General features: G+C 41.0%; 1 protein-coding gene across 1 annotated transcript in view; it reads left to right on the top strand.

The window, feature by feature from the left end:
* The window catches only part of PSMD1 (proteasome 26S subunit, non-ATPase 1), a 69616-nt gene that overhangs the window by 9750 nt on the left and 42964 nt on the right, over positions 1 to 16902 (top strand). Inside the window, exons 9-16 of the mRNA XM_065072856.1 lie at positions 937 to 1065; positions 2233 to 2321; positions 2535 to 2613; positions 3421 to 3594; positions 4495 to 4606; positions 5274 to 5470; positions 6035 to 6130; positions 6629 to 6693. Of these exons, the coding sequence (XP_064928928.1) occupies positions 937 to 1065; positions 2233 to 2321; positions 2535 to 2613; positions 3421 to 3594; positions 4495 to 4606; positions 5274 to 5470; positions 6035 to 6130; positions 6629 to 6693 (941 nt within the window). The remainder of the gene's footprint in view (positions 1 to 936; positions 1066 to 2232; positions 2322 to 2534; positions 2614 to 3420; positions 3595 to 4494; positions 4607 to 5273; positions 5471 to 6034; positions 6131 to 6628; positions 6694 to 16902) is intronic.

Here is a 16902-nt window from a genome sequence, read left to right as displayed (position 1 = left end):
GTTGCAGATTACTTAAAAATAATCAAGAACAGAAAGGTTTTCTTGAAATTCTTTTCCACAAGGAAAACAAAAGGGGTGGAGTTTCTTACCCCATCAAGGAACCTGTAAATAGTGCTTTTGTGCAGGGATTCTGCCTTGAATCACTTTCTGCTGCTTTGGCATTGCTGACTCTGCCAAGGGACAACTACATTAAAATGATCCATGTGACCAGAAATGTTCTTGAGCTTAATCTTTCACAATTCAGAGTGCTGCCTACAAAGAAATAATTGAGGGGATTAGTTTAAGGGCTGAATTACTCACGTTTGGCTGGTCTCTGACCTGCTAACAATGTCAGTACAAAGAGCTGCACTGTACTTTTCACCCTGTTCAGAAGGGGCTTCAGTTGGAACTTAATTTGTGGTAACTTCCACGGTGAAGAAGGTTTTCTCAAAGGACTTTGGAAGGTGAATGTTGGAGATTCCTAGTTCTGCTAGCCATTGTTCTAAATAAAGCCTTTAGCTCACAAGAATGATGCTGCAGCTCAGCAGGGTTATGCAAAGTCTTGTGGCTTTGTGGTCCTCTCCATCAAAACTTCCATGGAAATACAGGTTCACATTTATAAAACTGTTGCAGGATGCTCATTGTATCTGTAAAGCCAAACATAGGAGCTTGCAGAACATCAGATGTCACTCAGATACTTTTGCTTTCAATAGAAGAATGCATTTATTTTCAAAGAGTCTCCTCTCCCACCCGTGCTGTTGTGCACAAAGGGACGTGGGTATCTGGGAGGTTTGGACTTGTGCAGCGAGGGCAGAAACAATGTCCTTTCAGTCCTAAAACCTGTCAGATTTTGGAATAAGGTGATGGGAATATAGCAGAGTGGCTTCTCATGAACTGTGCTTTAACAGACCTGTAATTGGGTTCTCATGTTTTTCTTCTTTTTGCTTGTATGTGCAGAACCCAGAGCCTAAGGACCAGATCTCAAAGATGATTAAAATTTTAAGTGGGGAAATGGCCATTGAGTTACATCTGCAGTTTTTAATACGAAACAACAACACAGACCTCATGATCCTCAAAAACACAAAGGTAAGAGGCTTTGATAGATACGGTTGTCTTGGATTCATCTGATTCATCCTGTGTTTGTTTTGACCACATTGCTCTTATTTTACATCGTGTTATGTTTAGCATGGCCTCCTTGGGTTTTGACGGTACAGATCTGTGTTTTGGTCATGATAAATTAGCATTTGAAACTTGAACAAGAGCTGATTGCACCCAAAGAAGGCCTTATAATCAGATTGCTTCAACTTACAGCTGCTGTGACCCAACAACAGGCTGCCATTAGTGTGTTGAATTTTTTGTTTGCTGATTGGTTATAGAAACTAATCCATTTATCCCAATTTTTTTGATTGGCTTGTTTTCCGTCTGGTCAGTGAGATGGACCAACGCACCCTCCAGCTTCATGTCTTGATCCAGTGCAAACGATGCTGGTTGGGGAGGGAGGGAGGCAGCCAGAGCTGTAGGTTACAGTATGTTGGCATCTTGGTTGAGGTGTTATTGAGAGCACACCTTCAGCTTGGCTAAAGAAATCCTGACCTGTGCTTAGAGATTCATCTTTCCACGTTGAAGACAAGTTTGGTCAGATATACTGTACTGTAGGCAGTGCTAGTGAATTGAGTGACTGTTTTTGTTTTGGAAGGTGCTACTCAAGGGTGGGCAAATGAAAACTTACAGGTAAATTAGACTCTCTGAAGCTAAATGACCATTAGAAACCCTAGGAGAAGTTTTTGTGTGTGGAGTGAGATGCATGTTACAGTGAAAATGGTGGGGGATGCTTGTCGGTGGGCTCATTTATTTCAGGAGGCACTTCAAGTGTATTGGAAAACATTTTCTATCCGCTGGTTAAGTGCTTGGGAATGATGCTGCATAGTGTTCCAGGGATGGCTTGAAAGTGTCGACAGCACATGCTCTGCCGTGCCCAGTTTCTGCAACCAGAAGGGGGTTTCTCCAGTTAAGCTGCAATTCAAGGAACCACATCTCTGACAGAAACTCATAGAAAGGATTGTTTTGTACTGGGAAGATGGGTTGAAGGTACATTAGAATGTCTTAACAATCCATTAACTTTGATTAAAGGGAAATTGCTGGTTAAATGGAGCCTAGTTACAACCCGTTTTTCTAGTGTACTGGCAAGCATGTTAAGTGACCTAGGACATGTCTTTTGCTGGTTGGTGATACTGATTGTTTTTGTTATTTCAGGATGCGGTGCGGAATTCCGTGTGTCATACAGCAACGGTTATAGCAAACTCCTTTATGCATTGTGGTACAACCAGTGACCAGTTCCTTAGGTAAATCTATGGCAAGGAAGCTCCAATGTCATTTAGAGGTGTTTGAACAACATTCTTGCCCTGCTAAGCTCGATACTTCCAAAAGGGTGGCTGCAGAACCCCATGGGCTTAAACAAGAGTAAACAAAAGATCTGAAAACTAATGAGGCACTTGCAGGGTGAGGAATGGGCTGTATGAAAAACTTTGTGTAACCTTTCTCGTTTTGTCTTCCAGAGACAATTTGGAGTGGTTGGCCAGGGCCACTAACTGGGCTAAGTTTACTGCTACCGCCAGCTTGGGTGTTATACACAAGGTAATGTTGCATTCATTCCCCTCTGTGCAATATAAATGCTTGACTTGTGAACACCAAAAACATTTGAAGTGGGGGTTTGGAATGATGCCTGCACCCCAGTTTAGCTGGTCTATTGCAAGGCACAGCTGTAACGTAGTTTGTGTCTTTGCACTGAAGAAAAGCTGAGCTTTATCAAGTCCATTTCATCTGATATCCAGTCTAGTTTACAGCACGTTTTGCTGTAGGTGGTAAGATAACAGAGCTCAAGGAGAGAGTCTTCTTGCTAGTCCTTCTCTTCTTTTGAGAGTTGAACACAGTCAATGGTTTCTAGCTATTAAAATTGCAGGTGTGTATTTCCTAAGTGTATTTCCTGGCTTTGGGACAGTACCAAAGTCCTTACTGTACCAGGTTACAGTAAGTGTGAATGATGACCGAAGCAGTGGTAACTTTCTTCAGATTCATTCACAGGGAGGGTGTATTTATAATCATAGAATCATTTAAACCTGTTTTGAAATAGCAAGAAGTCTTTGTAATTGTTTTGTGTGCCTCGACCCCCATTGAAGTGCTCTAGTGAATAAATCAGTGTGGCTTCTGGCCAAATTTGTCCTGGTTTAGATCCTTGACCAAGTGATTGACACTACTCGTGTATTGGAGTTAATATAACCCCAGTAAAGAAGGATTCTTGGCTGATTTTTGTGGAGAAAGTAATGACCGTAACATGTTTTCTCCTGACTTTTTAAACTATTATTGTGAAATGTTTGCATTCACTGTGTTTTCCACCTTTCACTTCCCGCTGTCTGCCTTTCCTGCTGCGCACTGGACATACAGGGTCATGAGAAAGAAGCATTACAGCTCATGGCAACGTACCTACCCAAGGACACTTCTCCGGGGTCAGCCTACCAGGAAGGTGGAGGTCTCTATGCCTTGGGTCTCATTCATGCAAACCATGGTGGGGACATCATTGACTATTTGCTGAACCAACTGAAGAATGCCAGCAATGACGTACGTACCGAGTTCAGTAACGAGCCTTTGTTTTGTTGGGAATACCCAGGAGGGTACCAGCTGGTGTAGAACTGGGGGTTCCAGGTAACCGAGACTGCGGCCGTGCTGTGATATTTATACCTCCTGTGAGCCTTAAATATGAAGTCTGGTTGTAACCTATTGCTGAAGGTTTAAGTAAGATTTTTAGGAAATTCTTGTGTATTTGACAGTGAATCTAGCTTCAGTGTTCTTACTGCTTATATATCTATTTGGTTGTGTTTGTGGACCAGCAGTATTCAGGCACTGTTATTGCTTACACCGTAGCTGTCAAAGGAATAGATCACAAAATACTTCTGCTGCTCTCTAGCTTTAATGCATCTTAGACAAAAAGAAGTGTTTTACTTCACCACTTGATATTTGTAGATCTCTACAAAAAGTGTCTTTTAAAATTTGGAATAGATTAGTGTTTTTTTCCAGCATGTTCCCTTCTTTGGGTTAATTTCTGTCTGCATCTTTAAGAATTCTGAGTGCGGATCCCCCTCATCTTATTGCAAATATACTGCCTTTCTTGTATCTGTTGTTAGAACAGAAGGGCATGTAGACTGTTGTAAGTGGGTTCCGATTTACCTGTCCATTCAAAAGCTGTTACTAGGCAGCAATTTTTACATATGGCACAGACTTGCCTTATTGCATAAATCACTCGGGGAAAAGGACCTTAAAGATACTAGGAAGTTTCTTGTGCTATTTGAAAAATTTCTGATACTCAGTGCTTACAGGCTTTTGAACTGCTGATTTTCCTCTATCTTCTGGTGGTTTGGGGCTTAAAGTTTGCAGCTTTATATTGGCAGAAAGATGTTTACTTTGTCTGAAGCCACATTGTTCCCTGTTTCATGGTGACTAAACTTGCATGTGCTTCTCTAGATTGTCCGACATGGTGGCAGCCTGGGTCTGGGTCTGGCTGCCATGGGGACAGCACGTCAAGATGTGTACGATCTGCTGAAAACAAATCTATACCAGGATGATGCAGTGACAGGTAAATGTTCTGCTTTCAAAGCAAATAACCATCTGAGGCCTTATCAGGCATCTCTGTTTTTTCTGCATGTGTTTTTTGTGTGTGTGTGTGTGGTGGGGTTTTTCTTAGGTTTTTTGTTAGCAGCATACCTTGCTTTCAGGTTGCCTTAGCTGCGTTTTATTTAGTGACCTTATCCTGATCAACACAGTTGTTTAGTTATGTGACAGTCATGTTCAGAGGTCCTATCAGGCCTAGTCTGTGGCACTAAGCCAAATATTGCTAAGACATGCTAGGTCTTTAAACAGTCCCTTATTTTGCTCAATTCTTTCCTTTGTCGTACACTTTTTATTTAGTGTGGTTGATCTCCAGAGCCATGTGCCATTTTTGGCTGATAGACAGGCTTGGAGAAGCTTGTAGGGAACACTGCTGCATTTACAGGGGTTCGCAGGAAAATTATCTCAGCAATTCTTAGCCCAAGGAAGAGAAAATTCAACTTGGTAGGGAAGAACTCTAAGTTGTGGCTGGTAGGTTATCATTACAAGCATATTTGGCCATGAATGATGGGGTTGCTGGGCATGGTGGTGTCCAAAAGTGATCTGTGGGCCTACATCTTGTGTGATTCTCTAACTAGAATGTTTATTGCTTTTAGGAACAGAGTTTTGCTTTACTTTTTTTCTGTGCTGTGCAGGTGAGGCAGCCGGGCTGGCGCTGGGACTGGTGATGTTGGGGTCTAAAAATGCTCAGGCTATCGAGGATATGGTTGGCTATGCACAGGAAACCCAGCATGAAAAGATTTTGCGAGGCCTCGCGGTTGGAATCGCTCTGGTCATGTATGGGAGGATGGAGGAGGCAGATGCTCTCATTGAGAGTCTCTGCAGAGATAAGGTGAGTTCAGCTGCGACTTAATCCCTGGCATTTTTGCTACATGGATGACCTTCCTATCTGTTTGTGAAATCTCTGTCTATGGTGGGCTGACTGGTTTGAACCAGGTCTGGAGTGGGGCAATTTCACAGGTTGCTTCACTCTGATCAAAAATACAAGAACAATAGTGCTTAGTCATGTATTTCTTTAGCCTTCTACTCAGTCTCTGGAGTCCTATGAGCAGCAACAGGGAACAGAACAGGGTGTAATGGTTAAAAACAGATGAGGCTCTCTGTAATTGAGTCATTCTCAAGGATCTAGTAGTGGTCAGCAGCAGAGAGTGAATAAGAAGCAGAATGACACATTTACCAGATCCTCTTTGGCAGCCTGTGGTGTAGCAACTTTCTGCCCACCTGAAGTCGGTAGTTTCAGCCCTGCTTTGGTGATTGTCCTCTTACTCATCCCTAATGAACAATTAAGCCCTGAGGCTGTTTTCAGATTCCAGGCCCAAGAATGAAACAGATTTAAAGTCAGAGTAACAGAGTCCCTGTTTGGATGGATGTTAAATGTTGATGTTTTCTCTTCTAGGATCCAATTCTCCGTCGTTCGGGCATGTACACTGTTGCTATGGCATACTGTGGCTCAGGGAACAACAAGGCTATCAGACGCCTGCTCCATGTGGCTGTAAGTAGGAGCACATAGCAAGAAATCTGTGAGAGGAGAGTAAGCACATCACTTTGCCAGGCTTTATGTGTACAGTGTTAATGTTCTGGTCCAAATCAGAAACTGTAAAGTGATTAAAGCTTTCCTTACTACTATGGTTGAAATAACAGGGTCTTCTGACATTGGGATAAATAGACTTTCAGCAAGAGAATATTCAGCCTGGTATCACAAAAAAGGACCTCAGTGAAAAGTAAAACATGATCCTAAAGTAACTGCTAACAGGTTTTCATTGAATAGTCTGTGTAACAATGGGCTGGGGAAAAAACAAGTTGTAAAAGATGAGATGTGCCTGCTCTTTGATAGACTTGCAGTGCATGAACAAGAGTGAGGCTGTTTCAGTTAACTTTCTCTATAATCCCATTGTCTTGATTAACTCGTGTGCCTGACAGCTGGCCTGAGATGTTGCGGAGTCCTCACGTGTTTTAACTACACTCTGATTGTCCTGTTTTCCCCTTGTAGGTGAGTGATGTGAATGATGACGTGAGGCGGGCAGCTGTTGAGTCACTTGGTTTCATTCTGTTCAGGTACAGTATCTTCCTTGGTCACTTCCACAGCCTTCAATTTGATGTCTGTTACATTTTCAGGAAATGTGCGTGCTATATGCTATTGCTTTCACAAAATGCCTCAATTGCTAACTGAACAGAGGTGGAAAAGTAAAAAAATTGAGAGAGAATAAAACTTGGTTCAGAATTAGAAGCCTTCCTTAATGTTCAGCAGATGCTTAATGAGCCTTTCTGTAGGTTTCTGACTAAGTTATCTGAATAGAGTTAGATGAGCTTGACAAATAGAATGAAAAATTAATATTTGCAGGATGGAGTGTTAATTAAAAATCAAATATATAGTGCTTGTGCCAGGTCTCTTAAAAGCAGCAGTACTCAGACAAATATGTCTGCCTAATTGTTATTTAAAACATTCTTGGACGTTGTGACTCTTGTAAAAATAACCTGAAGAAGGATGTTGAAATAGTCTTTGTGTTTTAAGTATCCATTGTTAAACCCTGACAGGTTACTGGGCTTACGCTGTGGTAGTATAAGCTCATCACGAAATAGTCATTATATTTGCTTTGGTTCTCCAAAGTGAAATCTTTCAGTGAACTGGTATTTTGTAGTGCTCTATAGTTCTCTAGATAAGGGGTGTTTGTGTTTTTTTATTAGATTGGGGAATTAGGAGGCTCCCAAAGGACTAAACCTTCATCTGTTAATACAGTCATCTGTGTTCTGAGCACTGAGCCAGGCTGCAGCCTTTGAGTATATTTGAGACAAGATACTGCCCACTTGGGGCCCGGACTGTAATTTAAAAATCTTTGTTCTCATCTTCTTTGGGTTAGTGACAGTCTGTAAATTCATCCTAAAAGGCAGGATAAGAGATGCTTAAAAAACTGGGTTACTGATACAACCACTCGCTTTGACCAAGTTGTTTGTCATGTAGAAATTACTCTGTTCCATTCCGTTTTATCTGAAGCATATTCTGGCTGCAATTAAATGTAGTTTACGAAGATAACAAATTCTCGCTGTGGGCAGCAGGCGTCTCCCAAGAGCTTCTGCTCTGTTGCTTTCCTGAGCACGGATCATCCCTCCCTGCGCAGGGATCAGTGTCTCTCCTGAAGCCAGAGGGTCTGTTTAACTGCCCTCTGTGTCTGTGTACAGAAGGAAGATTCCACACAGGCCTTCCAGAGTTTCAGGCATCTTCATTTCCAAACGGGTTGTTAAAAAGCACTTTTGATTTTAGATTTCAATGTAATTTTTCTTTTCATCAAATGCAATGCATAATTGGACATTGAGAAACTTTCAGAGCTCTGAGCTAAACCATTTACCATGTGCTGGTGTCTCGTTGGAGCAAGATAGTTCTGGGCCTGTTCTTTCCATATCCAGCAACAAGGAAATGAGTAACACCATCTTTGACTCTTTCACCTGCTCCGCAGTGGTTCAGATCTTGTCCTGCGTCTTCCCTGTCTTCCCTGTTTGGAGGGGAACAGACCAAAACCTGTTTGCACGATAGGGAGGAGCATTTCATTGTAAATTCCAGTGTTCGCCTTACTTGGTAGTAACGGACTAAAACTTTTTAGCTGATTATCGCTGACTTCTGGAGGCAAAAGTCTTGTGTTAGGCTGTTGTAATTGCGAATACTTGTCACTTGATGGCTTTCACGAAATACACCATCGTTTTGCTGTAAGACACAGTTTTGGTAGGATCCCTTGGTTTATCTGGCCCAGACCCCTATGCTCATGCAGCCATGGGAGGGATTTTCTGCTTAGAGGGCCCCACTCATTACCCCCTGTGTTACTCTAATTATAAACCAAAGCTGTGTTTTAGTTCCTGGAGGAAATATTGGCCATTGGTGCAGGGATCTAGAAGCTGGTGTTACATTTACCTTCTTGTGTGCTGGAACTGCTACTTATCGCTAATTGTGTGCTCTGGCCAGTCTCAACATTGCAGGTGTCCAGAGACATAAGAGCAAGTGGGCTGTTTGTCACAACTGAAGTGACGTCTCTTTCTTAAGACTCTTGTTTGTTGAAGTCTAACTGGATTTACTTGTTTTAAAGGCCACTAATAGAGCACTGAATTCTGGCAAGTCTGTGGTTCCAGAAAGGGAACTGTGAAGTCAGGATTGATATAAGAGAATAAATTTGTTTAATGCGGTCTACATTTTTCTTAGGGAACTCATGCCGTTACTGTAGGGATGAGCGTGCTGGAGGTGTAAGTTCATCTGCTGGGTTGTACATTACAGAACCACGAGTATGCACAGATTGTGCTTCTGTCTGTTCCTGCTGTAGGAATAATAACATCCATATGAAGGTGGAGGTTGCACAGTCAGAGGGTGGTGATTTCTGTAAAGCAGCATTGGTGAATGTGACAGCTCTTGACAGAGCTAGAGCCCACAAATTTACTTTGTGTCATAAATACCTAGTTTGTTTTCTCCTTTTGTTGCAGCTATATGTGAATAAAAGTTCTTCCTCTTGGATTTGAACTAAAAATGCCATAAATGTCACAAAGGCAGCTATTTTAGGCAACACCTTTGCATAGCAGAACATTCTGTAAGGCCTTTCTGTCCTTGTTTACCCCTGTGAGTCTTCCTTGCTAGCACATACCTTCAACGCTGTGTACACTCAAGAGCACAGCTTTGTTTTCTAATAACTAGAGTTAATGAAAGCAGCACAGAAACAGTAAATGTGATAGAACATAACGTAACAAAACATGACATTTGTTTTTAGAGCAACAAGGTTTTGCTCTAACTTGAAGATTAATTTTTTTTTAAAGCACAGATTATTTTTTTTTGTTAGATTTTTATTTTTTTTGCACTTTTTACTTATTGGAAAAGTCTACAGAAGAATGTGTGTGGCTACTTCATTATTCAAAATTCAGGAATCAAGGTTTAGATAGGATATTCTAGTCTAGATTATTGAGCTTTGCCTGAGAATTGCAAGATTAAAATTTTCCGGTGTGTTATTAAAGATAGCAAATTGTCCAGTTAAACCATTCAGTACTTAGCATATAATTCCTTAAGAGAATTTCTATGTTCCTAAACATATTGAGTGAAAACAGTCTATACTTATGGCTCTTGTTAAATTAGCAGTTGGGTATTTTTTGTAACTGCAACACCTGTTATCTTCTCAGATAACTTAAAAAAAATGTTAAAATGCACTTGCACGAGTGTTTTTCCTACATTATTTTTCAAAGTCATCTCATTTGCCTGGAGCAAAGGGGAAAACTTGGTGAAATTCTTGCTTCTGCAATAGGATCGCTACTTGTGTTTGCCCAGCAAGTCCTGTGGTACCTTGCGGGGAAGACATGTAAGGAGCAGTTGATGGACTCTGCACATTGTTCAGAGCATCAGCTTTGGAGCTGTGAAGGATCAGGGTGTGGGGTTCATGCCGCCATAGCAATTACACGCTTGGTTGTTGGCTCCGAGCTTTCCCGACTGTGCCATCGTCTGCAGGCAAGTCAACGCAGGGAGCAAAGCAGCAGCAATCGCACTGCTCGAGCCGCAGAGTACATTGGTGATGTTCAGATAGCACAAAACTAACTCCCTTGTTCTATTCTTCAAGTCCGCAAAGCTTTCTAGGGGGCTACAGATATCGAAGCTTGTTGACCAGCAGCGTTGTTGCTGTTAATTGTGCTTTTGCTGACTGTTGAGAAGCAGTTCCACAGGTCTGCTGCCTGGGGATCAAAAGCACAGCTTGCCTGGCTATAGGACATGGGATGGCTCTTTTGCCTCTTGGCTTAATGCCTTACAAGAATTAGGCACTAGTTACATATTTTACAACTGATCATTTTCATGCCACTATATTAAATTACTGGAAAATGCTCTGGGTGCAAGAGAATTGTTTCAAAACTGTCTCCTCCTTTCTTCCTCTTTGCAACTAGTAAGACGGTCCAAATAGTCTGACATAAAAACCTGAGGCTTTTCACACCTTCCCTGTGTTTAAAAATGGGCACCTCTTACAGGAGACACTTTTAAGTTAAATGTTATTGTAAAATGGCACAGAGGCATGAATAAACTCGAGATGTTGGAGACTGCAGTGTGGATGCAGGGCTGTGCAAGAAGCTGGGTTGTGAAATAGCAAGACGTGATGTATTGACTTGGCTACTGTGGCGTGTCTCTGTTCTCCCAGTCCTGATACTTTGGCCAGTGATCACAGATAGCAAACTTACCTTATTGTTGATGTTTATACATTAGTCCTGCTTTCTACTCAAGTGGTGTATAAAATATTTATCATGGCTGTTGGAAAACAGCATTTAAGGCACTTGTGATTTCTCATCAGCCCTTTTCTTTTTTTTTTAAGACTATTATCATGAGATGGAAAACACAATAAAATTCAAGTGTTTTTAAAAATGGAAAGAATGATTTTTATCTTAATTTTTACCACTTTAGATCATGAATTGATTTTTGTTTATATTGCAGAGCAAGATGTGATTGGTTATGTAGTCAGCTTTATTTTTACATTGTTATATGTTAGAGCAGCGCTGCAATGTATCTAAACACTTTAGTTTATTTATGGAATGAGGAGGTAGATGTTTTATAGATATAACAACACTGGTTAGGGAGAAAGCTCCAATGAGGGATGCAGCAGTGCTTGAGAGCATGAACCAAAAAGGTTTAATGATCTCAGGGGAATAAGAGCCATGGGGACGCGGGACTTAAGTTGTGGGCTCCTGCTTCTGCCCTGGTGCAATATTGTTGGGACAAGTCTAAGGGCAGAAGAGGGAACAGCGCAGCCTCTAGAACGTCCCAAAAGGAAGATGTAGCCTTGTGAGAGCTACCCAAACGTGGCTCGTGTTCAGATCTTCATTTGGGATGATGCAAGTGAAACAGTAATGCTTCCTGCTTATGTCTTCTTTGTGTTTACATAGCCTTTGATGTTTTAACTCTATATATTTGTTTTAGAGCAAACACAGATCAGATACCAGGCTTTTGTTCCAGGGAGGCCTGGACAGTTTGTTTTCCTTAACTCTGGCAAGCCACCTTTATCCAGCAGGCAGATGACTGATCTTCTGGGTAACCGATCACGAGGCCGACAGTCACTCTAAGGTGATCTGACCAGTGACTTTTTCAGTGTGTCAGTTGTGAAGAAGAGGAATTTAGTGAAAATTCTTGTGTGGGAAAGATTAAAGCATTGGTTTTTTTACCCTCCAACCCGTTTTATCTTTGCCTTATTCAGACTTCCTGGGGGAGGAGAATGAGGGTCTCTTTCAGTGAAAGGTTAGTGATAACAGAGATCTTACTGTAATCAGGAGAAGCCTTAGACTTTCCCTGAGGTTTTGTTGGATGTGAAAATGTCTTTATCTGCGGGTCTGAAACTGGAAACAGAGCTGTATGTCTTCACTGACCAAACTGTAGAGCCCTGGAGAAGTCCCTTGGCAAAACTAATCCAATTTGTGATGAAAATTGTAGTTGTACATCATGTTGCACAAATAACATTTGCTGTTTGAAGCAATGCACTATGACCTCTTGCATTAATTCTTTCCCTGCTACTGTTTTGTCTTTGTTCTAGACTATTCGTATACATGAGATTTTACTTACTTTGGAAAATAGGACTCAGAGCCCTATATCACTTGAGAGCTTTTGAAAATCTCAGCAAGCATTTTAACTTCCTACTGTAAAATGGAATGTCTGTGCAGATAAGTAAATGAATATCGTTGGTTTAAATCTGATATAGTTTCTTCCAAGTTGTAATCAAAAATGCTGACATTCTTTGAGCCATTAAATGAAGCTGGTGAATATTTTTTTGTGGCAAAACCTTCCTGTTGTTTTATTCAGAACTGTTGATATGCATCTTGCAGAATAAAAGGCTCATTTGTTGTGCAGGGCCTGATGAATTTGAAAATGAGTTACTGTCACCTGTCTAGAGCATAAACAGGATCCTTCAGTGAGTAAGATGTTCTTCGTTTTTAAGAGCATATTGTTGTTTTCCAGAGATTGGAAAGGACCTGAATACCTGGATGCAAGGAATCTTAGGTGTGGCAAATAGGGTTTGGTATGAGTTATTAAATATAAGAGTAAAAATGAACACTTCAGCAAACCATCTTTCCTATTTTTGTAACTAGCTTCCCATTTAAAAATGAGATAACATCCTCTCCTGTTCTGCAGGGCAGAAGCCTCTGCAGCTGGAGAAAACTGTGTCTCATGGGAACGGGCACTGGCAGTAAACACCAGGGTGTCGAATGCCAAAGCAGAAGCGTGGAAGTTCTCTCCTGACTGTTGTTTTGTTACCTAGAGAGCCAAAGGGGAGGTGTAAGACAAGGAGTCTCCTTAGCAATGGTACAAAAGCATCATTATCAATACAGTGACAGAAATCTAATACTTCACAGTGATATTAACTCTGTCCTGTGGGCTGGACAGAATCTGGGACCCCTGGCTCCAGCCAGGAGAGCTTTGGGAAGTGTCCTGCTGTTTTGGACACTGGTGCCCCAGGTTGTGCAATGTGCCTTTACTGGGTTTACTGTGCTTGCATTACTTTACCTTTTAAGGCTGATGTTACATATGACAACCTAGAAAAAGATGCAGGGGAGTAACGCTTTTGCTTTCTCCTGCCAGCTTGCAGTGCTGTGGATTTTTCCACAGTAAGAAAATGGTGTAGAAAAATGACATTTTCTGTGAAGCACCATGAGAAATCAGTGTGCCTCTTGTATGGTAGTGAATAGCTTTATAGCATCAGTCTCCTCAGTGCCTCGGCTTCTGCGTAACACTGGATTTTATAACTGGTTTTCGATGCATTTGATACTAGTTTTCGATGCATTTGATACTAGTATGATGTGGTTAGGAAGAGTTTTGCACTTGGAGAACACAAAATGGGTGATGAACAAATTTTCCTGACTGCCTAAAAGTTTTCCAATAGGATCTGAACTAAAGGCTTGCAGCGTATAGAACCCCAACTGGCTTGGGACTGGCTTCACAAAATGTGTTTTGTATCACCACAGTTGAGATTAGCTGAATTTCTTGCTTCTCTTGTTTCTTAGAGTGGCTTAAAGATTGGGATTTTATTTGTTTTGCTTGATTTTTGTCTGGGTTTTTTTGTTGTTGTGTGTGTGGTGTTTGTTTGGGTTTGTTTTTTAAGGTATTCCCTTTATTTGCATTTCAAGGCACTAATTCTGTTAGGCTCCAAACTCCATTATTTTCCTCTCTGCAAGACTGCCGAGATGGATATATTTATAGCTAAGTCCTTATGTCCACATCTGTGCTGTAATTTTTAATTAGATAGGCAGCCAGAACATCGACTAAGTATCTCCTAATGTATTTACAATAATTAAACGACAAAAAATGCCGTACTTGGCTGTTGTTCCTCAACAATGTATTTTTTCTCATAGCGCTTGGATGTTGCAGATCAGCTTTGGCTTTTGTCTGTTTTCTCTAGTAGTTTAAAAAGAAATACGTTGGATAAAAGTTTCTGTGATGATGGGGAAAGCTGAACTTAGGTAACTGTGTGAGTTGTTGTTCTGATTTTCTGTAGTAATTAAAGGCCAAGGAGCTGGCCAGGTGGTTGGTTTGGCATGGGTCACATTCTGAAAGAGCTGAGAGCGTTTCACTCCAGAGAAAGGAATGTCTTCTTTTGGATAAAAGGGAAGTGCAGAAGGGTCTTGTGTTCTGCTAGCAAGTGACTGCAAACCTTACATCAGTTATTTTTTAGGCTGCTATCTTTGCGAAGGAAGCTGGAAGCTATAAAAATACTCTAACTTCACAGCATGTAAAAATACATTTTATATATTTGTGTTACTTGAAGACGATGCTCATGGATATAGTCCTGAGCCTCTTATTTCACTTGTCAGCACCACCAGAGCAGTGTTGTCCTTAGTTACCATACAACAAACTTGTGCTTTCTTACAGTAGCTCGCAGTGACTCTCTTATTTTCAATCATTGCTAATGAATGGAATGTCTTTGTTCAGGTCTGTTCTTGTAGATACAGTTGCTAAAACAAGATCTCTGCCACCCGTTATGTTGTCTTTTGATTTCATAGTTCTGCATCTTCTCTTCGTCTTTCTTCTCCCTGTGTCCGTATGCTTTCCAAGACTTACCTGAATTCTTAGCTTGTTTGCTTGGTCAGCAGACAAGCAATTTCTTTTTACACTTTGTGTCTTAACTAGAATGTGCATGTTTTCTTGATGATGTATATCTGTCTATGGAGAAATTTCCTTTCTCTGTAGGAATCCCAGATTTTTGATTAGTCACTAGTCCTTTCGATTGAGGTTTATTCAGTAACTGGAACATGTTGAGCTTCTATTTCTGGTTACTAAAATTGAGAAATCTGTATGCTGGCTTGCCAAAATCCAGCTTTGAGTGAGACTTTTTCAAGGGTTGTTTCCTGTTGGTGGAGTGTAACCACTGACTACGAAAGAAGCCTTGGAATCTTTCTCTATGGGACACTTGGGGCGAGTTACTCCTCGTCTCATTTTAGACTGACAGTTGCACAAGAACAGGGGCAGACGGAAGACAACCGAGTTACCTCTTGCTGTTTCCAGATGCTGAGAACCAGCTGTGATGTTCCTGCTGGAAAGAAAATAAGTTGTTGCTTCAAGTAGACGATTGCTTCCTGCTGTATGAATGGGTTTTGTTTGATCGGCATGGATTTATTTAAGTAGCAAGAGAAGAGTTTTCAAAGATGACTGCTTCTTGCTGTCTGGCTGCTGGGCAAAAACCCCTCAAGAGCAGTGTTATTGCTCATGAAGGCTGGTTCCTGCATTGCAGATAACACTTTTAATTTGTTTGCTGTGATCACTCAGTGCATGGATGTGATTGCACTTTTACCTGGTTCCAGAGCACCTGCTTTGGGCTAAATGAGACACTAGTCTGGGATATTTTCAGCTACATACCTGGAAGTTTTGGGGGGTTTGGAGGTTTGTTTTATTTCTACTTCTTCCCCCTCCTGGAGCTTCAAATTAATCCAGCTCTTATTGAAGGCTTTTGATTCTTAAGTACTCTTAGGCATCTTTCACAGCTATAGCAATCCATCAATTCTGACTTTTAACGACAGGTTTCTCTTAAACAAATTTTAATTGACGAAAGAGTACCAAGAGCAGATAGAGCTTATTCTAACTTAAGTGGCTAGTGACTATCACCAAAAAGAGGAGGAAGGAGATAAATGACTGTAAGTCCCACAGAAGTATTTTTAATACTTTCTTCTGGAACCCCCTGGCAGTTGTTACGTTAGGCTCTGATTCGACCTCGCATATGTTTTAAATTAAATATATAAAAATAAATGTTGGAAGGACATGTTATCTTTAGTACTTTCTGTTCTGTGGGTGAAAAAACCTAAGCTTTTCGCTGTACGTAATTTTAGTATGTAACTACAGAGTTCTGAAAACATTAAAAATGAAAACAAAGCCCAAGCTGAACATTTTACTGTAAATGGAAAGTATTAAAAAAATGAAGTGACCTGGCTGCTTAATGTAAGAACTCCAGTACTTTGGGGAAATCTGGTTTCCCTTCCCAAAGTGAAATGGTCTGGAAGCGTCCGAAGTTCCTGATTTCCCAGCTGATAGACTCTGGGAGCTGTTACAGATTGTGAGGAATGATTCTTTCTATACATTCCATGCTCTGATGGGAGGCTTGAGCATGTCTGGGAGAGTGAAGATTGGGACCTGTAATCTTAGCTGTTAGTCCAATGAAATGATTTTGAGCTAAGCTAAATGGTGAATGTGTGTGTAGGTCTAGATAGTATTGTGGTCTCTGCTCTCTCTTAAACACTTGCTTTTATTTTCAAGTGAAATAGCTATTCTATCTGTGATTTTTCTGCTTCGTGTGAACTACATTGGCTGAGGGGAGGCTTTCACTGAAGTTCCAATGATCATAGAAAAGGAAGTTTGTTCATATAAATTAAAGGGATGTTCCAGGCACTGTCTGTCCTATTTGGCTCGTGATCATTCATGTGGTATTGTCCAATTTTGGTTAAATGCTCTAATTTTCTTAGTATGAAAAGAACAAACAGCAATTTTCTGTGACAAATCTGACAATACCAGGCTTATGTGTATGTGAGAGTAATGGAGATGAAATTCGGGTGGGTAAGAGATTCTGCTCACAGAGGGATGATTTCAGCACACGGCGTTTTTTCTCACCCTGCTAAAAACCAGTTTTACCCCTTGTGGAATGGACACAAACACCTTTTGGTCTCTGGAGCAAGTGATTCTGCTTGTGATATATGTTCCCCCAGAGAAGAAGAGAAGCTTGTACTTGGATACACAGTTTTAGCAGAGGAACCTGTCTGTAGGAGGCAATGCAGTGACCCTGTGTGCTGTTCTGT

Source organism: Columba livia, chromosome 9, assembly GCF_036013475.1.
Source record: "Columba livia isolate bColLiv1 breed racing homer chromosome 9, bColLiv1.pat.W.v2, whole genome shotgun sequence".
Taxonomy (NCBI): Eukaryota; Metazoa; Chordata; class Aves; order Columbiformes; family Columbidae; genus Columba; species Columba livia.
The sequence above is the reverse complement of the archived record's forward strand: the minus strand, read 5'-3'. Positions and strand labels throughout refer to the sequence as shown.